Here is a 27,781-nt window from a genome sequence, read left to right on the forward strand (position 1 = left end):
TGGCTCTCCAAGGGCAAGCATCATAGCTACACTGGCACGTATGACTTTATTTCCTTGTAGCAATAAACCTAAAGTTTCTTTATTGTTTCAACTACCAGTCTTAACAGACTAGTTATTTCTGCACTCTCCTGCTAAATATATATCAAACACCAATTGAGGAAAGGTTACTCTGTGTGCGCAGACACACTCTCTTCTTGAGGAGGCCAATCCCTGTGAGCGCTGTCCACAATCAAGCTCCAGAATTTAATAATTCTTGCCTAGGCCTGCACAACTTGTATCCAAATGCTATCCACCAGCCATCTATGATTGCCCACTAGAGGCTTGATAAACTTGTGTGGTGCTGATGCTGCCTTCCTGGGGCTGTAGAAACAGGTGTGGAAAATTAAACCACCCAGCAAGCCAAAATATGTGGCCGGTAGACTGCATTCAGCTTGCGGTGGGTGGCAAGTTTATTTATAGAGGCTTTTTAAAAAAAAAAAAATCCTGCTCGTCAACCATAGAAAAGGTTCCCAGATTTGCAAATCATTAAAAGAGACAGTTCCTGTTCTCAGTCTTACAATTTAAAAAAGACATGGCACAAAAAGAAAATGGATTGGGAAGGAGGAAGAAATAAACTTGGGTTCAAGTTTTTAGTTACAAGTTGTACTAATGACCAGCCGGGATGAAAAGTTCAAGGAGGGGAGGCACCAAAGGTCGCTAGTGTCTCAGTTTGCCTGTTATAGCTACTTGGCAAATTGAGCCAGATACTATGTTACGTTTCCTTTGGGACGAAGGAAAATTAAGCTAATTTAAATAATGAAATGAAACTGGTTTAATTATATCAAATTAGATATGGTACACCAATTTGCCTTACCTCATTTATTCAGTCACAGAATTTGAATGTTTGAAAGAGGAATGTTTTCAGGATGCTAATAGAAATTTTGCATTAATTAATTAATGGACCTTTGCAGCTGGCCCTTCACCATGTAGTCTCAGGGTAGGCAGGGCTGGTTCTAAAGGGCGGCCAGGTGGGGCACTGGCCTGAGGGCCCCTGGAGCTACAGGGGACCCTGAGGGGACCAGCCGCGGATCGCAGGGCAGGAGCTTCCGCCTGCCTGCCATTCCCTTGCCCCACCTACCTGTCTCCTGCCTTTTAGCATTGCCCTTAATGAAGATGGTGGCTGAGGTTTCCCTAAGGTGCTGAAGCCCCTGCTGCCACCTTGGTTGATGGCAGAGATGTGCGCATGTAGCATGCACACGTGCCATCAACCAAGATGGTGGCGGAGGCTTCATCCCCTTAGGGAAATCGTGGCTGCTGTGTTGGTTAATGGCAATGCTAAAAGACAGGCGACAGGTAGGTGAGGTGTGTGGGCCCCCTGCATGTGTACATGCACACACACATATACACACCAGGGCCTGGGGGAAGCTGATGCCTAAGGACCCTGGCATGCCTGGGGCCGGCCCTGAGGGTAGGCTACATACAACTCAATACAAGTACACCATTAAATACATAAATATTCAATCCCGATGTCATCTTCTACCCCCAAAGGCCTGTGCAAAACAAAGGTACATCTTGACCTAGGGCACAATCCAACTCATATTGATGCTGGGCTGAGGGGAGTTGGATGTGACAGACCCCCAGCTGAACTGGCAGGGTCTCAGCTCCACCGGCAGAAGCCTGTCACCCCAGCTCAGCTTGGGGTCTGCAGGGGCAGCCCAGCCCGGTGGAAGGGGTGTCAGCAGAAGCTGGCGTAAGGCCTGAAAAAGAGATGTTCTGGGGGAGTGTCAGAGGAGGGGCCAAGGGAAGGGGACTTACACAACATCCAATACCCATTCAGAGTGCTCCTGCGGGTCCCGATCCAGGCCAAAGTTACACCGAGAAAAAGGTCGGGCTAAGAAAAGAATTGTAATGGAAGTCAGTGGGGATGCTAATTTGCTGGTAGGGGTATTCATGAGAGCCAGCTTTTTCTTTTCCGTTCATGTGTGCAGCTTCTGGCTGAGACGACATTCTGCTGGTCCAGCGGCTCCCAAATGGCTAATGGATGCTGTGGAGCTTCCCGCCAGCTCCTCCTCTGCCAGCACCCCTTCCACCTGCTTCCCCTGAGTTGGATTGCTCTCCAAATGTTAAAATGTATGCAGTGATGACTACAGACACACCTCAGTGGTGGTGGTGGTGGTGGGGCCACCACAGAAAAGGCCATCTCACGCACCAATTCTGTTTCCCCTTGTGAGGCGTCCTTCCCTGGCTCTCCCTGTCAGGTTCCTACCTGCTCGTGGTTACTGTCTGTCTCTAGGCACCACCAGGGACTCCACCAGTCCAGACTGTCCTTTATTTTATTTTTTCTCTCCCCGCTTTAGCACAGATCTCAACAGATCCCCCTGCTAGGCAACCACCAGTCACGTCCTAATACTAGTATTCCCAGAGACTCTGAATACCGGTATTGTTATTCTCTTCACCGCTGCCACCATTTGTTACAGTTCCCCTTCAGCCTTGGTCATTACCTTACCCTCCCTTCTGGTCTGTGAAACCCCAGTCAAGGATCAGGCCTTTGGTAAACTAAATTAAGTATTTATTAAAGATAACAAAGCTAACAAGATTAACAAGATTTCTTCTTAAAGCACATAAGCATATGGTTTTACTCAATACTAATCCGAACTCCACCTCCCTCCTTCTCCACTCTCTCCTGTCAAACAACTCTCTAACCCCACCGAGCAACCCACTCAGTTCTCTTCTCCCCCCCTGATTCCACTCTCACTCTTCCTTTTATACGTTCAGCCATTTTAAACACTCAGCCAATCATCTAGCATTCTACTGCCCATTCACTCCCCCTCCTCTTTCACTACTTACCATATATCTTCTAAACAACCAACACTTACCATATATACATTAATATAGGAACATCACATTCCCCCCCCCTTAAAACAACGGCAGAGTATTATTCCTGTTCCAGGATTTATACGTCACGTTAACAAATAAAAGTCTCTATCGGGAAAATGTCTTTCTTTGTTCCTCCGTCTGGTCACGTCACTGCAGTCCCAGCCACTTGCCTGGAAAGTCCATCGGTCAGTACATTGTCCTTGCCTTTTATGAACTGGAAGTCCACTTGATAGTCCTGTAGGGCCCAGGACCACCTCTGCAGCATAGTGTTATGGTTTTTCATAGTCTGCAACCATAACAAGGCCCGATGATCCGTAGTCACTGTGAATCTTCGTCCCCACACGTATGGGCGCAACTTGTTCAGTCCCCACACGACCGCTAGGCACTCCTTCTGGACCGACAAATAGTTTTTCTCCCTCGGCGTCAGCTTGCGACTCAGGTACGCCACTGGATGTCTGGTGCCTTCTCTCTCCTGCAGCAAGACGACTCCCAGCGCCAGGTCCGACGCATCTGTAGCCACGATAAATGGTTTCTCATAGTCTGGTGCTATTAATATGGGTCCTTGGCACAAGGCTTGCTTCAGTAGATCAAAAGCCTTTTGACATTCATCCGTCCATACCACACGCTCAGAACACTTCTTCTTTGTTAATTCATGCAAGGGGGTTGCTATTTCCCCAAAATTTCTCACAAACTTCCTATAAAATCCAGCCACACCCAGAAATGCCCTTACTTGTTTTTTGGTTAAGGGGATCGGCCACGCTTGTATTGCCTCCACCTTGCTCCATAAGGGGGTGATTTTCCCACTCCCCACCTTATGTCCTAAATAGATTACTTCCTTTAGTCCAAACTGGCATTTCTTCGCTTTTATTGTGAGGCCTGCTTTTCTTAAGGCCTCCAATACTGTTGTCAGGTGTTGGACATGCTCAGGCACCGACTTGCTAAAAATGGCCACGTCATCGATATAGGCCACTGCAAAATCTGACATGCCTCGCAACACAGTATTGATTAGCCTCTGAAATGAACTTGGTGAGTTCCTTAGTCCCATGGGTAAGGTCACAAACTCATATAACCCATCTGGTGTACTGAAGGCAGTTTTGGCTCTGGATTGCTCGTCTAGTTCGATTTGCCAAAATCCTTTACAGAGATCTAGTGTAGAGATAATGGTTGCTGCCCCCAATAACTCTAACATTGCGTCTACCCTAGGCATAGGATACGCATCTGGGACAGTAATTTTATTGATTAGCCGATAATCAATGCAAAACCTGGTCGTTCCATCTTTTTTCGGAACCAGGACAATACTTGAGGCCCAGGGACTGATGGATTCCCTGATCACTCCTAATTCCAGCATATCTTCCACCTCCTTTTTGATCTCATTCAAAACTTTCCCATTCACACGGTACGGAACAGATCTGATTGGGGCATGATCTCCAGTATCAATGGAATGTATAACTATACTGGTTCGGCCAGGTTTGTTGCTAAAGAGATTCCTATAGGTTTTCAAAACTCTCAGAATCCCTTCTTTTACTTCCTCCTTCACCTCCTTTGACCATTCCACTTGATCTACCCCTCCTTTGTCTTTGCTTTCCTGTACCAAATCTGGAAGTTCAGGCCCACTTCCCTCAGGGAATAAGGTAACTTGCAACACCTGTGCATCCCTGGTATGGTAAGGCTTCAACATATTTACATGAACCACTTTGCTTTTGTTTAATTGGTCTGTGGTGATTACATACGTCACTGTGTCAAGCCTTTCTCTGATGGTATATGGTCCTTCCCAGTTAGCCTGTAATTTGTCATGTTTCCTGGGTATGAACACCATAACCATATCTCCCATATCATACACACGTTCCCTGGCTGTTCTGTCATACCAGTAACGTTGCTTCTCCTGTGCTTGACTCAAATTCTTTTTCACCATCTCCATCATTGATGTTAATTTATTGCGGAATTCCAATACAAAATCTACTACAGATGTTTTGTACTCTCCCAGGGTTCCTTCCCATGAATTTTTTAATAGTTCCAAAGGTTCCCTCACTTTTCTAGTGAACATGAGTTCAAAGGGTGAGAAGCCTGTTGACTCCTGAGGGACTTCTCTGTATGCAAACAAGAAGCATCCCAACCGTTCATCCCAGTCTTGTGGGTGATCTTGAACATAGCTTCTGATCATGCCCTTCAAAACGCCATTGAATCTCTCTGTTAACCCATTAGTGGTGGGATGGTAAGTAGTGGTCTTTAGATGTTTTAGACCACAACATTTCCACATACATTGCATCACTTCTCCCATGAATACATTGCCTTGATCCGTCAGCACTTCATGAGGGAAACCCAGCCTCATAAAGATTTTTAATAAAGCCTCTGCCACTACAGGGGCTTCCACGGATCTTAGTGCTTCTGCGTCTGGGTACCTGGTGGCAAAATCCACCACCACCAATAGATATTTCTTGCCATGCCTTGTGGGTTTGGAAAAAGGGCCCACCAAATCTATCCCCACTCTATAAAAGGGTTGTCCAATTATAGGAAGGGGCTTTAAGGGTGCCTTAGTCTTTACTCCACTTTTTCCCACCTTTTGACATATTCCACAAGATAGACAATGTTGTTTTACATCTTTGGAGATGTTTGGCCAATAATAGTGTGCAGCCAATCTCCTCTTGGTCTTTTTTATTCCCAGATGTCCTGCACATGGGACATCGTGGGCTACCTCTAGCAATCTGGTTCTGTATTTGCTAGGTACTATCAATTGCTTCACTGGTTCACATTCATCCTTTCTCTCAGCAGGCATCCACAGTCTCCATTCTCACACACAACTTGATTCCTCAGTTTGTCAGTGAAAGGAATCTGTTGGGTCAGGGCTTGTTCCTTTATCTGCTTCAAACTTATATCTTTATGGAGCTCTTCCCTGAATTGATCTGCCTCATCATTATCAGAGACCACTTGATACAGTTTGTCTCCTTCAGCCGGCCTGCTAGTGGTTGCTATGGTGACCTGAGGCTGGTTAACAGATTCCACCCTGTTTGTTTCAGCCCCCCTTAATATGGCTTCTTTCTCTCTGCCAATTTGCTGTCTGGTCACTACATAGATCTTTCCTTGGGCGCCCATTACATCTCTTCCCAGTATTACTGGTTCTTGTTGCTGGGCATTAATGCCTACTTTATATTGGCCCTCTCGGCCTCTCCAAGTCATTTCCACCAGGGCCACAGGCAAACTTTCTGGTTGACCCCTCACTCCTTGGATAGTCATAGTTTCCTGAGGTAATATTACCTCAGATTTTATTAAATCTGGCCTCAGTAATGTCTGAGCGGCACCAGTATCAAGCAATGCCCAATAATTTGCCCCTTGTACACTCACTTCCTCTCTCAGACTTGAATCAAGGTCTGTTACTTCTGTCCAGTTTATCTGGCAGAACTGAACCTTTTTCGCTGTTTCTAAAGCCTTGGGCTCTGTTTTCACTGCCCTTGTCTTAGCAGGATTACTAATGGGGTTGGCAACCTCACATTGAAAACGTAGGTGCCCCGGTCTACCACATTTGTAGCATAATTTCTCCGCACTTTTAGGGTACACAGATCCACTCTGGGGTGTCCTGTGCCCTTCAGATTTTACTGGAGGACTCACTCGCTGTGGTACCACATCCCTTCTGCCAGCATTATATGGTCTGGGTTTAAAATCTCTTGATGTTTTCCCTACCCAGCCAGTTCTGTTGGAGGCAAAGTGATCCGCCATCTCTGCGGCCTCCTGCACCGATGTAGGGGAACGGTCTTTGACCAGGAGCCTTATTTCTGGTGGTAACTGATGGTATAATTGATCCAATATCATGAGGTTTTTCACCTCCTCCACAGACTGAGCTTTTGCACTTGTCAGCCATTTCCCAAATATGTCCATCAGTTTTGCCCCCAGCTCCACAAAAGACTTCCCTGTCTGTATCTGGCAATTTCTGAAAAGCTTTCTAAAATGATCAGGCCCCAGTCTGAATCTTTTAAACACTGCTTCTTTGAATTCAGCATAGGTGACGGGCCTGTCTGAGGGGAAATATTGGTATACCTCAGCCAATTCCCCTTTAATCAGGTTTGATAAATACTGCATGTATTTATCTTCAGGTAGCCCCCACAACTGAGCTGCTTTTTCAAAGGTGCTGAGGTAAATTTGAGGATCTTGACCAGGCTCATAGACAGCAAAGTCCTTTGGAGTAATTTTTATTTTTGCTCCATCTCTGTCCTTTCTTGTTTCATCAGAATGAAACTTGTCTCTTTCAAATTTTAACCTTTCTACTTGTAATTCGGCATCCACTGCTTGTTGCTTCTCCCTCTCCTCAAACCCCATTCTCAACTTCTCAGTTTCCAACTCCCTCTGTTTGTCTTTTTCCTCAGCCTCAAAGACCCGCTGTTTGTCTTTTTCCTCAGCCTCCATCCTCATTCTCTCAGTTTCCATCCTCAACTTCTCTCTCAAGTACTCTATATAAGCGGGATTGCTTAAATATCCTTCTGGGGTCTCTTCTCTGACAGGTTGTTTTTGTTGGGCAGTTGCAAATCCTATAAGTGCTACCCTCAATTCATCTACCCCTTTACCCTCGTGAGGTAAATTGAATGTTACGCACTTCTCCACCAGCTCCTCTCTTTTCATTTTTATATATTCAGCCATGGTGTTTGAGTTCACTCACTCTTTGCCACACACTCTTTGCCAGTCACTCTCACAAGTAATCTTGTTTTGTTATTTCTGTTTGCCACACCACTGGTAGGGATTCTCTAGTATTCGTATCTCACTGCTACAGCCAACACCTGTGACGTAGTCTCCTTTGTTCGGATCTGGATTCTCTGTTGTTCGTATCCCACCGCTACTGCCACCACGTGTGAGGCGTCCTTCCCTGGCTCTCCCTGTCAGGTTCCTACCTGCTCGTGGTTACTGCCTGTCTCTAGGCACCACCAGAGACTCCACCAGTCCGGACTGTCCTTTATTTTATTTTTTCTCTCCCCGCTCTAGCACAGATCTCAACAGATCCCCCTGCTAGGCAACCACCAGTCACGTCCCAATACTAGTATTCCCAGAGACTCTGAATACTGGTATTGTTATTCTCTTCACCACTGCCACCATTTGTTACAGTTCCCCTTCAGCCTTGGTCATTACCTTACCCTCCCTTCTGGTCTGTGAAACCCCAGTCAAGGATCAGGCCTTTGGTAAACTAAATTAAGTATTTATTAAAGATAACAAAGCTAACAAGATTAACAAGATTTCTTCTTAAAGCACATAAGCATATGGTTTTACTCAATACTAATCCGAACTCCACCTCCCTCCTTCTCCACTCTCTCCTGGCAAACAACTCTCTAAACCCCACCAAGCAACCCACTCAGTTCTCTTCTCCCCCCCTGATTCCACTCTCACTCTTCCTTTTATACGTTCAGCCATTTTAAACACTCAGCCAATCATCTAGCATTCTACTGCCCATTCACTCCCCCTCCTCTTTCACTACTTACCATATATCTTCTAAACAACCAACACTTACCATATATATGTTAATATAGGAACATCACACCCCTCCCCAATTTTTAAAATATCTTTTGCAAGTTATTTGTAATATGACCATATTTTGTTCCAGTATGCCACATATTTCAACTATTGTTGGCGTAATCTGACTCCTGAGCCACAGTAGCCCATTGCTGTTGCGAGTGGTGCCTGGGGATGATGGGAGTTGGAGTACAGCAACATCTGGAGAGCCAAAGGTTCCCCTGTCTTAACACATTCATTGACACCGTATATAAACAAGGATGGTGAAAGATACTGTTGGTGCCAGTTTAACAAATGCTTCCCTCTTCATTGTCAGGTGTGAGGTACGTCCAGGACCTGAATTTCTCACCCGGTCATATATGTTCTATGCCAACCGCCTCTTCAAAGCCTATCAGTTCTACTACCGAGACCCTTCCTGCCGGGAGCCCACCTACTCCCTGGTCATCAAAGGCAAAGTCAGGCTCCGCCAGGCCTCCTGGATCACTCAGGGTGCCACAGAAGCAGATTACCACCTTCACAAAGTGGGCATTGTCTTCCACAGCCAGAGGGCCATGTGGGAAACTGTGGCCCGCATCAACCAGACTTCAGGAGAGCACTGCAAGGGGTTCTTGTCAGCTGGGCGGACTTGGGCTCCTGGTGCCCTCTATGAGCTCCTGAGTGCCAAAGCTGAGCGGGATTGCACTGCGGGCCTCAGCTTTGCCATGCACGAACTTAGCCTTGTACGAGTGGAGAAGTACCACCAGCCCTTGTTCCTTCAGCAAAACCAGGGGAGCAGGGAGGTGGAGGAGCTGTATCTGGGGGACATCCACACGGAATGGTTGGAGAGGCTCCATTATCGGCCGACAGGATATCAGTGCCCCCTGCAGAATGCAATGGTAAGAGGTACAGCTTACGTGGCATCTAGGCTAGCATGGTCAAATTTAAACTCAGTTGGACCTGAAAGCTCAAGGTTAGAATCCCTGCTCAGTCACAGATTATAAGAACTGATCTGTACATTCAGAATGAGCATATCTTGCAGCTCTGTTGGGGCTTCTGTGACATTTCACTGCAGGTGGGCAATTGCACTTTTGATTGCATGTAAAAGACTTCCTATCCTTAAAAAAGCAACACCCTAGCTTATTAGAGACAGAGAGACAGAGAGAGAGAGCAGTTAGAGCAAAATTTTCTAGGTAAAAGTGAAACAGGGACTCTCTTACATTCAGTCTAAAGTGATATAGTCCCAACAAGGCAGGATCACATAATACCATCATTCTGAATAGGTTCATAATATTCTGAATAGGTCAAGAAGGAGAAAGTGGAGGTAAAATACAACTGCAGAATGACTATATGTTGAAGGCAGCAGCATATTGGAACTCCAGAGGGATAGACATACATAAGATGCATCAATCTTTTCTAAAACCACCATGCAGATGCACCCTAAGGTAACCTTTACAGGCAGAGGGGGAAAAGTGGTCTGGAGTAATATCGCATGTGTTAAAAATAATTTCGTATAACAGAGGACTAGCAATGTTTTAGATAAAAAGATGTGACTTTAGGAGTAAGAAATACATGTTGTGAAAGCATCTAGAATGGGCTGCTTTCAGGCTGAGGACATTAGGCTGTGACCGCACTATGTTTTTTTTCTTAACTTGCAGAAACTACCGTGGATTGGGGCGAGGGTGGGGGTGTAAATTCTTTCTCAGCCTAAAATGTTGCAGTTAGGCAGACCTGGGCCTAAAGCAAAACTCATTCACTACATTTCTCTCCAAAAGAAAATATTGCTGGTATAGAACTCTGCCCTCCCCAGCAAGCTGAGGGTAGGTATGCCAATTCCTGGTGTCCCAGAAGAGCAAGAGAAAATGCCCACAGATGTTTATCGGAAAAGTGGTGTATAAGTAAACAGAAAGACAACGACCAAAGTCTTAAGTCAGGGGTGAGGAATTTCAGGCCCTCCAGGAATTATTCCCAGAACACACCCCTCACTGGCCTGCTTCAGACTCCCAAAAGTTTTTGCCTGGCTGGAATGTGGCCTTGAACTCTTGCTTGTCTGGATGGAGGACAGAGAGGGGAAAGTGAGTAGGTGTAGAAACAGAAAGTAAAGGTAAAATTTACATTAGTTACTCTGTTCACTTTTGCCTCCAGCTCTGCCCACCACTAGCATGTGGCCCTCAGAAAGTTGCCCAGAAGGGAATGTGGCCCCTGAGATGCAAAAAGGTCTCCACCACAGGTCTAAAGTGAAAGGCAGGTCCTTATGGCCTCTGTTCCGACAGTATATATGGAGCAGCAAAAGGAGGGGGGGACATTATCCGATAAACCATTATCCCTCAGCAGAGAATGCTATTAGCAGAGGAAATAGCCCTGAATGTAATTATTGGCGGCAGGTCTGGGATATACAGAAACGCAAATTTCAGTGCAGCCGAAATGTGATTACATAAGCCGGCCTTGGTTTCATTTTTGTCAGGAGCTTGGTTTCTTGCCCAGAGTGTATTTTTATCAAAATCATAACTAATCAATTTAGAAATGTGATTGAACTGCAAGATAGGACAACCAAGAACAGCAGAAAAATGCTCATGACCGTTACCAGATGGGAACCGAGGGAAGCTGGAGTTTGCGTGGCGGGGTTGAGGGAGCGAAAAAGCGAGAGAGGAGAGAAAAAGCAAGGGCTGGTTTTGTTTTCCACCCACACAATATTTGCAACAACTGGGATTCTGGGAGAGGAGGGGAGAACGAAAAACAACCACCTTCTGAGACACATGCTCCGATTGGCATTAAAGCTGAGTTATCTTGGGCCAAAACCATGAACAGATGAGCTAAACCAGATGGTAAACATGAATTGCTTTCTAAAAATTAATTTAAAACCAAGCTGAGGTGCGCTAAAATGCAGTGACTTCACTACAATGCTACAATTAATCAGCTAACAGTTCTACACGGCTTGTTACCAGCGGATGATGTCACTGCCTGGGAAGAATTAGATGGTGGTGTTTGGGTATTTTGAAAGAGTTTCACATAGGTGAAAGTGAGAAAGATTTCTTTGGCTAGGAAGAGGGAGCAGTAAATTTTGGCTTGGTTTAGTAGCCAGCCATTCTTTCTCCATCCGCCACCAATTTTTGGGAAAGGGCTGTAGCTGAGTGGTAAAGCACATCTTTTACATGCAGAAAGGTCCTGGGTTCATTCTCTGGTGGTTCTAGGTAGGGCTAGGAAAGGCTCCCATCAGATCCTGGCGAGCCACTGCCATGAGCTACATGGCTCAAGGGTCTCACTTGGTACAAGGCAGAGTTGTATGTTCCCTTCTAGTATCTGCTTGCATACTCAGAGAGCTCTGTGGTAGGGGCTGAACCTGATGTCTCAGTTCATGACAGGCTTTGGAGAACGTCAGAAGCAATATACATCCATAGGTGCTAGAAACTTTTTTCCCCCAAAAAAGGAAAGAGGGCCATAGCTCATGGTGGAAGACCATATGCTTTGTATGCAGAAGGTCTCAACTTCAGTTCCTGGCATTTGTAGTTCAGTAGCAGGACTGGGAAAAACCCTTCATTGAGACCAGCCTTCCCAACCTGGTGCTTTCCAGAAGTTGGACTGCAACTCCCATCAGCCTTAGCCATCATGGCCAACAGGGTTGATGGGAGTTGCTGTCTAAATGATCTGGAAGACACCTGGCTGACGAAGGCTGGAGTAGAAAATGCAAGGCAAGTCAGTAGAAGGCAGCTCCGTATGTATGTAAGGCTAGCGAAGGGGTGGTCTTCAGCACTAGTATTTCAGTGGGTCTGCTCTGAGTAGGACTTAATTGAATATTGCCCATTCTAGTCTGGTGCTCCATCTACATTTTTATTGCACTCCCACTGAAATGCAGCACACTTCCTAAACTGAAGATTAGCCACAAAGTCAGTTGAACTGCTCTAGAGTCAGTGGCTTGTAGGTCAGACCCAATCGTTGGCAGCAGAGGATTCTCTGCTATTGCATAGCCTCCCCCCCCCAGTGTACCCAAAATAACCTCTTTGATTTCATCCTAACTCTATTAACTGGTTTAAAGCAAAACACAACAGCAGCAGGAAACACCACTCTTGGGTAATTCTTTTCCATTATTAAAGTATTTCTTGCTTTTTAAAAAAATGCCCATATTTCACTAACTGTTGGGAATAGAGCTATAACGCACACTGTGTACCATCAAGGCTCTTCAGAGTGACAGTTGTGGTAAGGCAAGTTGAAAATGGTTGAATTATTGCAGGCTTCAGTCAGTGTGCATGTAAATTTCCTGTTGCACTGCTAAGTAGAGAGTTACTGAAATCTCATTCCCCTGCAAACACGGCTGGTGTTTTTCAGAAATCAATCCTATGTGGCAGCCCTGGCCTATGAAAGCAGATACAGTTCTCTGCAAATTGTATGTTGCCCATTTCTGTAATTAGTACAGGAAGGAGATTTTAATGCTGAGCAGAAACATTTTGGGTTATATGTCCCCAGTGTGTGTCCGATGAAAATATGTACATTTTCTTTTCTCATTAAACAAGACCAGCTCCTTATAGAGAGGAAATTACTCTTATACCATTAAACAAACTACAAAATTTCAGTAACATTTCCCTCCCCTGCAGAATTCCAAGACATACTTTTGTGTTTAGATACCACAAATCTACATTTTCCTCCCCTGTGTATTCCTCCTTTTGAAGGATTTCAAAATTTAGCACAGACCAGTAAAAGTGGCTGGATCTTATATTTTGACAGAGAATTGAACTTTGGACTTTCTGTCCTTTGGTCAAAGAAAGTGTGATGTTTCCCCTCCCGAGGCCACAACCTCTACTGGCTTTGCTTCACACCCTCCTGGAGTGTTTTTGCCTGGCTGACATGTGTCCTTGAACTCTGATCATGCCTCTCGCTTGCCTGGCTGGAGGACACAGAGGGGTGGGCGAGGGTGGGCAGAAACTACCTTACTCTACAAAGGTAAAATGGACCTTTGCTGCTCTGCCTGTTTGCCTCTGGCCCAGATCACCACTTGGATATGACTCCTGGAAGGTTGCCCAGCAGGCAGCGTGGCCTTGCTCTGAAAACGTTTGCTGAGCCCTGATATAGTCTGTTGCAAGAGCATTGTTAGGGCCTTGAGTCTTTCCCCCTGAATCCCAAAACACATACCCCTTCCTTTACAAACAAACCAACACAGCTTCCTGTACAGGGTGGCTAGGCATGCTGCAAAGCATAGCACTGGTGAGACCCCCAAACTACCATCATAATTTGCTTAGAGACTTACATTTGTATCCATACTTAAAAATTAGCACATGCCAATTTGTTGCTGTGGGCCTGTGTTCTTGAACCAAGCATGCAACACCCCCTGTCTGTTGCATCCTTTGAATCCTGAGAAACTAGACCTAGATTTATTTATTTTTTGTTATGAAGAATAAAACAGTGAATATGTATCTATGAATCACAGTCGAGCAAGGAGGTTGCTAGAACTGGGGAAGGAGAAGTTTTCCCCTGCTGTCCATGTGGGTGTTTTTGCCCTGTGTGCCAAACCTCCTCCCTCCCTCACATTCTAGCCTTTTGCGCTCTAACAAAAGGCCAATGTTGTCTGCAGAAACTCTGCTGTCCCCTTTGGAGAATGTGGCTCCCCTTGATGGAAAAAAGAAGTGTTTGTTTCTAAATGTGCAATGAAAGCATTGCTGAGAATTTGCTTTCTCCCTTCCTTCCTACAGCACCACATCCATCCATGCCCTGCCTGTGGGATGATATACAGAGCTGATGAACACCACCCACCCATATTGCCCGCAAAGCCTGACCTCCCTATGCTGCTAAGCGGCCAGTGGGTCAGCACTCGGTGTGAGGTCCGCCCGGCTGTGCTTTTTCTCACAAGGTACTTCACCTTCCACGGCAACAACCGCAGCTGGGAAGGCTACTACCACCACTACTCTGACCCTCTCTGCAAACAGCCAACTTTCACGGTGTACGCCTCGGGCCACTATACGCAAGGGGCGCCATCCCTCATTGTGAGAGGAGGCACCGAGCTGGTCTTCAAGGTGACCTGCGCTTGGGTGACGCCGATGGATCAGGTAACTGTGGCAATGCTGAACTCCTCTGACTTCGGGAGCTGCGGGGAGGCTGGTTCGTGGAGCATCGGGCAGGAGCTGGACGTGACTCACACAAACGGCTGCGCGGCTCTGGGAATCAGACTCCCCCACACGGAGTACGAACTCTTCAGAATTGAACAGGATGCAAAGGACCGCAGCTTGCTCTTCATCGGGGAGAGGCCAACAGATGGGTCGAGCCCCAACACACCCAGCAAACGCCCTACATCTTACCAGGCCCCTCTCCTTCAGTGCGGAAGATCCTCAGGAGCTTTAGCGAGGCATGTTAAGCCAAGTTACCTGGGAAGGTTGGGCACTGACAGTAATAGCGGAGCCCTGAAGACATTGCCTTGGGCATCTCTGCTAGCCTCTCTAGCTGTACAGCTGGCCAGGTGGGACTAGTCGCTTAGATATTTTGGTCACTGGGCTGCTGCACAGAATCCAGACAGCCTTAGCATTAAGACTGATGCACATGCACACTAAAATGAGCACATTTGGAAATGGTTTCATTTTATACCTTACAGGTAGGCACATTATATTTTTTTAATGACAGGTGAAGCCCAGTGGATGAGCTTTCCCCCTTCATACTTGCCTAAGTATGGACATGGACCTCTGAATCTGTGTCCTTCAGCTTTTTATCAGGTGGCTTAAATTGTACTAAACACACACTACTGTCTATTTCTAAAGAGGTCTAGGATAAACCTGCAGCCCTCCCCCCCCCCCAAAAAGAACAGTTCTGCTTTCGTGGGATAATTTCACCTTGTGGTTGTTCTGGATCAGTCTTACACAGACACATTGTTTGCCAGTTTGTACAAAATGTAAGCCAACTACTCAAAACATAAATGTTGGAATTAGAGAATCTGCTGTCTAGCATCCATATAATGTACCATGTGTGTGGAAATGTACATGCATATTAAAATGCTTGTTTTAAAAATGATGGGGGGGAGGGGCTAGATTGGGACAGCATTTAACACTATTGTTTTGCAGCCTGACCACAGAGGCTGGGTTTGCACATAAAGCTCAGCTATGGTTCAGCACTACATGCAGGAGCAGAAAGTAGCCTGCACAGGTGGGAGAATGATTTTGCTGGAGTTCAGTTTTTCCACTAATTTAATCCTACCTTGTCATCTCATACAAACCAGAGATCATAGTGTTTTGTTTTGTTTTTAAACTCAGTTTCAAGACAAGCCAATATCAAATTATTCATTTAAAAATATTTTAAAACTTTCATTCAAAAAGAAAATTCCAAGGTGGGGTGCAGTATCAATATAAAACAATTAAGTGAAAAGACATTAAAACAAAATACAGTAGCCAAATGCAGTAGTCAGAGAAATAGCTCTGACTGCACATCAATGGCCTGAAAATGCCTGAGCAAAGAAATACATTTTCAAACAGACAGGGAAAGCACATTATGAGCATTGCCTGCTGTGTCTCAGAGAACATAAGAACAGCCCTGCTGGATTAAGCCAGGGGCCCATCTGGTCTGGCATCCTGTTCTCGCAGTGGCCAACCAAATGCCCATGGGAAGCCCACAAACAGGACCTGAGCACAAGAGCACTCCTGCTGCGGTTTCCAGCAACTGGTATTCAGAAGCATTCTGCCTCCGTCCCTGGACGTGTAACATAGCCATCATGGCTAGAAGCCATTGATAGCCTTATCCTCGATGAATCTGTCTAACCCTCTTTTAAAGCCATCCGAGTCGGTGGCAATCTCTGCCTCCTTTGGGAGCAAACACCATAGTGTGACTTACTGCGTGAAGAACTTCCTCTTGTCCTGAATCCTCCAGCACTCAGCTTCATTAGTTGTCTGCGAGCTCTAGTGTTAGAAGACACAGAGAAAAGCTTTTCTCTATCCACTTTCTCCATGCCACGCAGAGGAGAGACAAAGAGCCACTACAGAAAAGGCCAACCTCCATGTTGCTGCAAGGTGGATTAATGCAGGTCCTGGCATAGGCAGGAGGGTCTCCTGTGAAGATCTTAGTGGACAGGAAAGGTCATATGGGAGTGTTCTTTCAGGTACCTAGGTCTCAGGTTGTTTAGTGTTTTATACATTAAAAGAAATTACGAAGCTAGCTTGTTTAACTGACCAGTGTTGTCAATTATGATTTCTGTTTTGTATGGCATGACAACTCAGGATTATTGGAAAGGCAAATGAAATACTAGCAAAGTCCTTTTTGCTGGCTGTGCTGGAGGTGAGGGGAGAGCGGTGCCAAGCCTGAGGCTTTGCGTAGGCTGCCTTCCTGCTCTCTCACACAGTGCTGAACCATTGTTTGGCATTACACGTGAACCAGGCCACAATATCTGGATGCTCCTCTCGAAGTGTGGGTGAGTTGTTCATATGACTAGCCCTGAGACTCTTGGGTTTTTTTTTAGAATTCTGAGGATCCCAGCTTTTAAAATGAAGATAGCATGAATCTAGGACTAAGCTTGAAAAGAAAGTAGCAAATTAATAACAATAATAATAACAATAACAATAATGATTCAGCCTGTGTATCCGTGGGAAGGCGCCTTATACCGAACTGGACCACTGGTCCACCTTACTTAGTATTGCCTACGTGGACTGTGCAGTGGCTCTCCAGGGTTTCAGACCAGGGTCTCTCCCAGCCTGATGTGGGGAATAAAACCCGGGACCTTCTGCATGCAAGGCAGGTGTTTACAACACCCCCTCCCTGCTTAATTATCCTAATACACCTGGGAGGAAAGGAGGCACCTATTGGTTAACAGAAAATGCTCAGAAGGGTATTTGTTTACACTCTCAGCCATTTTCCACTGTGAAAAATAACCCAGTGCGAGTTTTCTGGCATTACAGGCCTCTCCAATCAGTCAACAAAGCAACATCCAATTGAGTTAACTCTGAAATACGCAGCTTCTGGCAACAGGCAAAAAACTCGTGATTTCACATTGTCCGATCAAACTTTTTTTGGCAGCCATTCTTTAGAGCTATAGAGTTCCAGCAACTGTGTTCTATGAAGTAATTTTTATTTTAGTTTTTTGGCAATAAGGAGCTGTGCATAAAAAAAACCCTAAGAGAGAACTGATGACCATGACAATCTTCAGTATAATTCAGGCTAATATATATGGGATAGTATAATATAAAAACCAATGCCTTCTTTTTAAGCTATACAGGACAGCAGATTCCTGAAGTAATCAGATCTTCTTGGAAAGTCTGTCTCTTCTCCAAATGTCTTGAAGAATTCTCTCCCCCCCCCAAAAAAAACCTCCCTCTTTCAGCTGTGCAACTACAATTTACATGGTATACTTAAAACATTGTGGGTAATATGTAGATAATTGCTGGGTTTTTATACAAATACCAGTGGGGAACTGTGCATTAGCAACCGATTCAGATGTAATGCTTATCTTAATTTTTTAAAAATGTATTACAGCATGTTACATTCTTTTTCTACACAGGAAACTTTTTAAAAGTGATGTATATAAAACAGCTGTTCATCTTCTAAAAATGGCTACATTTTGTTATAGGCACTGGCATAGTTACAGAAACTAGTTCCACTCTCTTTTTTTTGCTCAACAGTGCAATTCACTGCAGTTAAATGGCTGAGTTAGGACATTGTACTAAACTATGGTTTAGTGCAGGGGTGAGGAATTTGTGGCCAATTCCCATCAACAAAGCCAGCATGGCCAATGGTCAGGGATGACGGTTGCTAGAGTCCAGCATCATCTGGAGGGCCACAGGCGTGCCCATCCATGATTCAGTGTGATGTCCCAACACAGCCAGCGTCTGGTGCTTGGAATCCATGGGTTGTATTCAATGTAACGCTAAGGTGGATGTTCCATTAGTGCAATTATTTATTTATTTATTTTTAAAACTTATATACCGCCCGACTAGCAATAGCTCTCTGGGCGGTGAACATAGATACAATAAAATACAATATAATACAAAAACATCAGTCTAAAATCAAATTTCACAATCTAAAAACAGCAAAGGCTAAAATCAAATTACAAACATTACAATCATTAACAAAAAATTAAAATGCCTCAGAATAGAGAAAGGTTTTAACCTGGTGCCGAAAGGATGATAGTGTCGGTGCCAGGCGAACCTCCTCGGGGAGACTATTCCATAGTTCGGGGGCCACCACTGAGAAGGCCTTTGATCTTGTCACTGCCCTCCGGGCCTCCCTATGAGTCGGGACCCAGAGGAGGGCCTTCGTAGCAGACCGTAGTGTACGAGCCGGTTCATAGCGGGAGAGGTGTTCCGACAGATATCGAAGACCCGCGCCGTATAAGGCTTTATAGGTTAATACCAACACTTTGAATTTGGCCCGGAAGCGTATTGGAAGCCAGTGCAAGCGGGCCAAAACAGGTGTTATATGGTCAGACCGCTTCGTTCTTGTTAGCAGTCTGGCCGCTGCATTTTGCACCAGCTGTAGCTTCCGAACCGTCTTCAGAGGTAGCCCTACGTAGAGCGCATTACAGTAATCCAAACGTGAGGTTACCAGAGCATGTACTACTGATGTAAGATCCTCCTTACTCAGGTAGGGACGTAGCTGGGCTACCAATCGAAGTTGGTAGAACGCATTCCGTGCCACCGAGGCTACATGAGCCTCAAGTGACAGGGAAGAGTCTAGAACGACTCCCAGACTACAAACCTGTTCCTTTAGGGGGAGTGTAACCCCATCCAGGACAGGATATGTATCCACCATCTGATTGGAAAAACCATCCACCAACAGCATCTCAGTCTTATCAGGATTGAGTCTCAGTTTGTTAGTTCTCATCCAGTCCATTGTCGCGTCCAGGCAACGGTTCAGCACATTGACCGCCTCACCTGAGGAAGATGAAAAGGAGAAGTAGAGCTGTGTGTCATCAGCGTACTGGTGACAACGCACTCCAAAACTCCTGATGACCGCACCCAACGGCTTCATATAGATGTTAAAAAGCATGGGAGACAAAACAACCCTGCGGGACCCCACATTGGAGTACCCACGGTGTCGAGCAATGTTCCCCAAGCACTATCTTCTGGAGACGGCCTGCCAAGTAGGAGTGGAACCACTGCCACGCAGTGCCTCCAACTCCCAACTCCGCAAGCCTCTCCAGAAGGATACCATGGTCGATGGTATCAAAAGCCGCTGAGAGATCAAGGAGAATCAACAGAGTTACACTCCCTCTGTCTCTTTCCCGACATAGATCATCAAACAGGGCGACCAAGGCCGTCTCAGTGCCGAAACCGGGCCTGAAACCCGATTGAAATGGATCTAGATAATCGGTTTCATCCAATAGCGCCTGGAGCTGGTCAGCAACCACTCGTTCCAAGATCTTGCCGAGATATGGAACATTTGCCACTGGTCTGTAGCTGCTGAAATCCTCTGGGTCCAGGGAAGGCTTTTTCAGGAGTGGTCTCACTGCTGCCTCCTTCAGACAGCCAGGGACCACTCCCTCTCGCAAGGAGGCATTTATCACTTCCCTGGCCCAGCCAACTGTTCCCTCCTTGCCAGTTTTTATTAGCCAAGAGGGGCAAGGATCTAGTACCGAAGTGGTTGCACGTACCTGTCCAAGCACCTAGTGCAAGAATTTCTCCTTACACAATGAAATATTCTCCACCTCTTCCTTCCACTATGCACCTCCTAAACCTGTTCTGGGGTTTTCCCCAACCCTCTAGAGCAGGTGTGGGGACAGCATGAGGTACAGGACATGGGGGCAGGACTTGGGGAAAGTCCCACTGCACTGGCAGTAATCCTTGCGGTAGCACTATTATTTAAGTGAATACCATTCCCTGTTTAAGTATGGCTGGGTAAACTTGAAAATCTATTTTAGGTAATTGGAGTAAAAAATAAGTGGAGGGGACATTCCTCGGTGGTGTGGAGCATATGTATTGCATACAGAGGATCCAAGTTCTGATCTTGGCCATCTTCTGTTGAAAAAGTGTCAGGTAGCAGGACTGCAAGCAATTTCTTCTTGAGACATTGCAAAGTCCCCACCTGGGGAAGACGACAACACTGATCAGATTGGACTATGTGAATTCACTGGAAGATAACTTTCTATCGGGTGTGGGGGAGCTACGCCCTAACTTCACATGGACGGGGGGAGCCCAGAAGAACAGGAGTAGGGAAAAGCCAAAATGTGTTAGAACTATTAGCAAAAAAGTAAGGCTCCATCTGCACTACCCATTTGAAGCAATTGATCATTAGGGCTGTGCCCTGTCTCAAAGAAGGGACCATCTGCCCCACCCTGGATCTATTCCCAAAGCTAATCGGGTGGGGGGAGGCAAGGGCTTTTTAAAAATAATGGTTGGGCAGGGGAAGAAGATGCTACATCTCTTTCCCCCTCCCACCCCACTGAGAGCTGGTGAGTGCAACCAGTGCAGGATGGAATTATTTTGCTTGCCAGCTGGTAAGGAGGACAATTCCATCTTGAGCATTGCTGGTTGCTACTGCTTTGATAGCAGCTTCTCTGCATGCAGGGAGGCCACCTGCGAACAAGCAGCAACTGGCATTGCACAAGATAAATCCTGCTTATCAGCAGGTAAGGAAGAGGTAGAGCTTGGAAAAGTTACTTTTTTGAACTACAACTCCCATCAGCCCAACCCAGTGGCCATGCTTGCTGGGGCTAATAGGAGTTGTAGTTCAAAAAAGGATACCCTGCTGCCAAGTGTTGTTCCTTTGTGAGCGGCTTCCCGGCTTGCAGGGAAAACACTCGCAAATGGGATTTGGCAAATGGGATTTGGCACATGGGGCTTGAGAAGGCCTGGCAGGAAGGATGACAGGTTGGGTGGGAAAGGAAGGCACTTACCTTCTCCCGCAAAGAGGTGCCACCTTTTCCAAGTGTATCTTTCTTCCTGTACACTCCTGCCTCTTATTCGCCCTAAGCCCTAATTCACTCTGGGCTGCCGTACCTGACCTGTAGAGATCTGGTGTTCTCAGTCCAACCCTGCTGAGGCCTAGATGCATCCAAAGAGACCTGATTGGGCCCGGACCTTGGTTGAATATGGAGCACAGCCCAAATTGTCATACCACTTTAAACAATCATGGCTTCTCCCCAAAGAATCCTGGGAAGTATAGTTTGTCAAGGGTGCTAAGAGTTGCTAGGAGACCCCAATTCCCCTCACAGAGTTACGGTTCTCACAATGTTTAACAATCCCTCTTCTCAGAGAGCTCTGGGAACTGTGTCACTGTAAGGGAAAACATTATTATTTAATCAATTAAATTTATATCCCGCCCTTCCTCTAAGAAGCAGCCCAGGGTGCCAAACAAAAACATTAAAAGCACTCTAAAACATCTTCAAAAAAAGAAAGAAAAACTTTAAAATATATTAAAACAAAACATCTTAAAAACATCTTTTTACAAAACAGCTTTAAAAACCATCTTAAAAAGCAATTCCAACACAGATGTAGCTTGGGATAAGGGTCTCTACTTAAAAGGCTTGTTGAAAGGTCTTCAGTAGGCGCCAAAAAGAAAACACATGGGAAGGGAATTCCACAGGGTAGGTGCCTCCACACTAAAGGTCCATTTCCTATGTTGTGCAGAATGGACCTCCTAAGATGCTTATCTGCAGGAGGCCCTCACCTGCAGAGCACAGTGATTGACTGGGTATATAAGGGGCAAGAGGGTCTTTCAGGTATCCTGGTCCCGAGCTGCATAGGGCTTTGTACACTCGAACCAGAACCTTGAACTTGGCCCGGGAGCTAATGGACAGTTGGAACCACAGAATGGAACTACAGTTCTCAGGGTTATTTGGGGGAAGTGGTGATACTCATTTAAATGTATAGTGCAGATATGACCTTGTAAAAAGCCCTCTGCAAGCAATCAGATTTTTGGCAAAAGCAATTTGTTCCTCTTCTGGCAGCACACTGGGCTGGGCAGGAAAAAGGTAGCCTGGTCCACTTTTGGTTCTGCTCCTACCCACTGGTCTGGGTTTCGCCTCTGCCTGCAGACAGCCTCTAATTGACAACCCACCATGTCAATATGGCCATCAGAAGGTTTCCCACTGGCTCCTTTACATGTTCATCGAGTTCAAAGTTCCACTTCTCCAGCAAAAGTTTATTCTCGCTGCTCAGCTTTGCACGCTCTTGGTAGTTGGCAACACCAACGTTGGTTAAGAGGTGCCTCCTCATTCCATGTAACTTGGCATTTAAGAATGTGCTTATTTCTTTGATGTATTTTACTGAATGCCTATCTTGCCCCACATCAGTAGTGATCTTGGGCTAGGGTCACAACAGTGTAAGATATAATAACCAATAACAATAAAAACCAGAGCCACTAATCCTGCTTTTAAATCAGCCTTCACCCCAGCTGTGTTAGCTGAGGCTGATGGGAGGTGTAGTCCAAGACATCTAGAGGGCCACAGCTTGGTGAAAGATGATTTAAATGTATTGCAAACATGGCCATGTTACCCCCAGGCACACCGCTATTGAGAAGGCCTGGCCAAATCCAATATGAATGGAAGTTCTGCTGCTGGAATTAATAGGTTTGAAGATTTAAAGGGAAAACCCTGCCTATTCTGTACAGGTTAATCAGAGCTCCTGGGCAACAGCCTTGTACAGGTTATTCCTATGGGGTTCCATTGCAGTTTAGAGATGTAAAATTTCCAGAAATTTTGAAGCCATGGAAAAAAACATTTTTTTTGAAAAATTGAAAAATGCAATATTAGCACTTTTTACAGATTGAAAGTCACTTTGTTACTTCAGGAACACCAAATGTAATTATGTACAAGTTGGGTTGGCATAAAATTATCACATTTGGTATATTAAAATACATTTTATTCAAACAATTATTACAAATTAAATTTACTTTTTTAGAGAGCCAGTGTGGTGTAGTGGTTAGAGTGTTGGACTACAACCTGGGAGACCCAAGGTTCAAATCCCCACACAGCCATGAAGCTCACTGGGTGACCTTGGGCCAGTCACTGCCTCTCAGCCTCAGAGGAAGGCAATGGTAAACCACCTCTGAATACCATTTACCATGAAAACCCTATTCATAGGGTTGCCATAAGTTGGAATCGACTTGAAGGCAGTCCCAGGTACGGTAAATTTTTACTTCTTTTTTGTTGCTGTAACAAATGGATCTACAAGATCCTGAACTATAAGAAACACCTAAACTGTAAGGAACCTCTTTCGTTTTGCCAGTTTATGAGGAAATGGAAATTGATTGCCTTCAAGTCAATCCCACCTTCTGGCGACCCTATGAATAGGGTTTTCATGGTAAGTGGTATTCAGAGGGGGTTTACCATTGCCTCCCTCTGAAGCTAGTCCTCCCCGGCTGGCTAGGGCCTGCTCAGCTTGCCACAGCTGCACAAGCCAGCCCCTTCCTTGTCCGCAACTGCCAGCTGGGGGGCAACTGGGCTCCTTGGGACTATGCTGCTTGCCCACGGCTGCACAGGTGGCAGGGCACGTAACCCCTGAGCCACTCCCTGTGGGGGTGATCTTTAGCTGGCCCTTGACACCCAGGAGACACGAGCAGGGATTCACAGACTCTGGACTCCCAGCCAGGGTCTCCTCCTTACTGTGCTATACCAGTTGTAGTTTATGAGGAGCAGGCAAAAAACAATTTAAAAAAACCAGAAGAAACCATCAACATTAATAATAAAGAAAATTATTTATGTCTCCACTAGTCCTCCACAGTGTCAAGCAGAAATAAAGCATCCATTCCCATAAAAAGAACTGAGAAAAAGGAGGCGGGACACCAAGATTTAATGAAACAATTTATTCATCATGCTAAAACAGAACGTTCCATTTCGTTTTTTCCATTTTTCAGAAAAAACAACTTTTTTCCCTCCCAATTTTTCCATTCCCCCCCCAGGCCTTCACATTTCTAGAGTACATGCACCTCACGCTGTCCCCAAATCTGCTCCAGAGGGTTGGGGGAGCACCCAGAACAGATTTAGGGGGTGCCCGGGGGGGGGGAGAAGGGGAGAGAACGTTCCATTGAGCTAGGAGAAATCCTTGCGCTCATGGAACCAGCAACTTAGTGCTAAGTTGAATACAACCCAAAATGTTTAGACAATCAATGCCTAGGGCTCGGGTGCAGCTCAGTGTCCAAAGGATAACACCCCCCCCCCAGCAAATTTGGTACTATCACAGAAACATGAGCTCCACCATGTGTGTTCAGTCTGTAAACAGACCCCAGATGGATGTAATCCATCTTCCCTATTTTTTTCACCCAAAATAAATGCATACATTTTTTACTTTGTTTCATTTTCCTTTCTGAAACAGTAGTAGGTCATAAATGCGTAACAGTTTTGATTGAAGCATAAAGCAGTCCTTGGAGTGGGTTAACTGCTCTGAAAAATAAAATCCATAAAATACTCCTTAAACAGAAAATGGTGTAAACAAAACTCATACAATTCTTAAATGTTATGAAACAGAGCCCCCTGTTCCCCAAGAGAAATGAGTGGAAATCCTGAGTTGATTTTAAAAAATAAACTAGGATTTAACTAACACACAGGAGGAAGCAAAACAATTTAGTTTTGGAAATCAGTTTTAAGCAATTCCTTCAGGGGAACACAGACTTGGAGCTTGCAGGAGCTGCTTTTTTAAAAAAAAACTAGAACACCAAAATCTAAACAGAACTAGATACCAGAGACACACACTTACAATTAAAGAAATCTGAGCCCCGTCATTTGCCCCAAGTGCCAGAACTGAACAGATCTGTCATTCCACATATCATTCATCATTGGCGATCCCTCGTGGCCGAGTAAGATTGTCTTCCAGGGTAAGGTCTTTAACGGTTGGTCCGTAAGTGACTGTGGAGGCCAGTTCTGGATCCACACAGCCTCCCACAGTGAGGACATAGGTTTCCAGACAGAAGATGGTCACAATGAGGATTTGCTTGATGTGCCTTCCGCTTAGCTCGTTTGTTCCTTTTGCCCTGTACTCATGCACACCCAGAATATCACCCCACACCCCATCTTCATTTCAGTAGTAATTTTTTTGGGGGGGGGTCACTGTTGTGGCCATTGTTAAACAATTTGGACTCAAAAATCCTTGCTGATGTACTTCAACTAGAGATCTAGCAGTGAATCCTGATCTACCTTCTGTCCACCCTGAACTTGGCCATATAAAGAGGGGAAAAAACTCAGAAGTGATAGCTTATAACCCCAACGTTATTTCAATAGGAAAAAAAAAATACTGCTTCAAAATAAAGAGCTAACAAAACTTTATTCAAAGTGAAGGAAAAAGGATTTGAGGGCTACAAGAAATCTTCTTGGGGCTGCAAATCCTGTAGTTGTATGTGCATAATTTCTAGTACTGTAGTAAGATATAGTGGCAACTTCAGGACTGCAGCCTATATAAATTAAGCCTTAAAAATCATGTAGGCGGTGACAAGAACTCTTGCTTGCTTCTAAAATAATCCAACAGTGGAATTTGACATTAACCTACCTATAAAACTCCCAATATGGAAGTGATATTCATGGAAGCTTGTAAAAAATTATTGTGATAGAAATGACAAGAGCACTGGTCTTCAGCTGATAGCAGAGCACACAAGTGGGTCTTTCCCTTCCTATCTTATCAGTGGCATAATTTTGTAAACAAAAATAATAGCAAGAACAAGGGCGTGCTCTTTTGCCTTTAACGGCTGTACAGAAGGAAGTTCAGCTGAGTTTTCCTACTTCTACATGATAATCTATCCTGCCAAACGTTCATTATCTTAGCACCTGCGCCAACCTGGTACCCTACAGATGTTTTGCTCTACAACTCCCATCAGCCCCAGACAGCATGGTCATGCTGCTACCAGATTGCTGAAAGCTATCTTGGCAACTCTTAGAAGCACAAGAACCCTGCCCTCTAGTCACCCAAGAAATACAATGATCGAGAACAATGGATGTGACAAAACATGGGTCACACTTTTTTACAAGTTGGGAAACTGCCGCACACAGAGTCAAGACTATTGGTCCATCTAGAATCTAGATCAAGTACTGTATACAACAACTGAAAGCAGCGCCCCAGGATTCCAGACGGCAGGCATTCCCAGAGTTGCTGGGGATTGAACCTGGGACCTTCTGCATGCAAAACAGATGCTCTACCACTGAGCAATGGCCCTTCAAGTTGCAGTTAACAGACGGTAGTTTACTTGCCTTGGACAGCACCATCAGAAAGGTTGCAGTTGCAACTAGATGGGAAAACAAGTTTGCTTCCTTTCCAGGCAGCTGTACTTACATCCCACCTTCCATTTTGTTCAGGTGATTATTTGGGTAGCACTCACCTGAGCTGCCCGCCACCATTCAAGGCCCAATACAAACAACCACCATTAAACAGTCAGCCAGTTTTCCAGATCCTGCTGTGCTCATGAGTAAACTGGTTGCCTGAGCCGATGGTCATAAGCACAAAGCATGATAGCTCCATCCACCAACAGACTGCTCATTGAGGTATGCAAAAACATAGCTGTTGAAGCTTGCATCAAATTCTGGGATTTCTTGCAGCAGAATTTACTTTCTTTCGGGGCCAAGTTCACACAGTCCTGATAATAACTCACAAATTAAGAGTGCACAGGCTATATAGTACGTTTGTCATCTCAGCTTGTGGTTCCATATGTTACTTTCTGGCACACCTTGCAACTCTCAATTAGATGGCTGTATTATTCACTCCTACTTAAAAAATTTATTAAAACCACTTTTTCTTCAACAAGATGATCTGTGCAAAGCAACATGCAGTGTCACAAAAATGTAACTGTAAAATGAGTCCAAGCAGGAATAAACCTTCTGCAACTAATTAAGGCAAGCAGGCCATCCATCCCCACCGTGTGCCAAGCTTCTTCAAACACGGTGAGGCAGAGTAATCGGAGTCTATATATATTAGCAGGAGCTGTGTGGATGCCATCTTGTGGTTGCTTCCATGGCACTCACGATAATGTACAAAACTTGTAGCCACATAGTTGCCCTTTAGAATGCTAGAGGTACATTGTGTGAGGTGCTTTTCTGTGGGTTAATCTCATGGCCTCGGTTCCACAACTTTGTGGACCTTTAAACATTACTAGTGTGGTCGTGACAGCATGAACCTATAGAAAATTGCACTTCCCACATCATTCTTGTAATGTTTAAAGGCAGCATAGGTACAGAGGACTGCATAGTGAACTCCCAAAAGATGAAGGATGCAATGGCTGTAGGTAGCAACTAAATCTGTTGATTCAAACAATGGAAGCGTTCTTAAGAAGGCAGACTCCCAATGAGTCAGAGTTCTATTTTCAAGCAGTTGAGTTGCTGCTTGTAGCAACTCAGTGCTGTTCATCCATAGTTTAAATGCCAATTGACTTCTGTAGACAAGAAAATTGTCTAAGTCTACCCGTGCATAGCACACCTCTTCAGAAAAGACAAAGTCATACTCTTAATCAGCTGCTTTATGTTATGTGTGTGAGAATAAAATTAAGTTAGAACTGGTATCAGTCCTAGGCAACTAAATGTCGTCAATAACAATTGCCTTTGGCAGGGCTGCAACACAAACAGAAGTAATCAAACAAGGACAAAACTCCA

The 27,781-nt window shown here is 45.2% G+C and overlaps 1 protein-coding gene across 1 annotated transcript in view; it reads left to right on the forward strand.

Annotated features, from left to right (window-relative positions):
• The window catches only part of APCDD1L (APC down-regulated 1 like), a 54,612-nt gene extending 36,841 nt beyond the window's left edge, over positions 1-17,771 (forward strand). The window contains exons 3-4 of the mRNA XM_061631163.1: positions 8,660-9,218; positions 14,001-17,771. Of these exons, the coding sequence (XP_061487147.1) occupies positions 8,660-9,218; positions 14,001-14,771 (1,330 nt within the window). The 3' untranslated portion in view covers positions 14,772-17,771. The remainder of the gene's footprint in view (positions 1-8,659; positions 9,219-14,000) is intronic.
• Positions 17,772-27,781: the final 10,010 nt, after the last annotated feature.

This window comes from Rhineura floridana, chromosome 6, assembly GCF_030035675.1.
Source record: "Rhineura floridana isolate rRhiFlo1 chromosome 6, rRhiFlo1.hap2, whole genome shotgun sequence".
Lineage (NCBI taxonomy): Eukaryota > Metazoa > Chordata > Lepidosauria > Squamata > Rhineuridae > Rhineura > Rhineura floridana.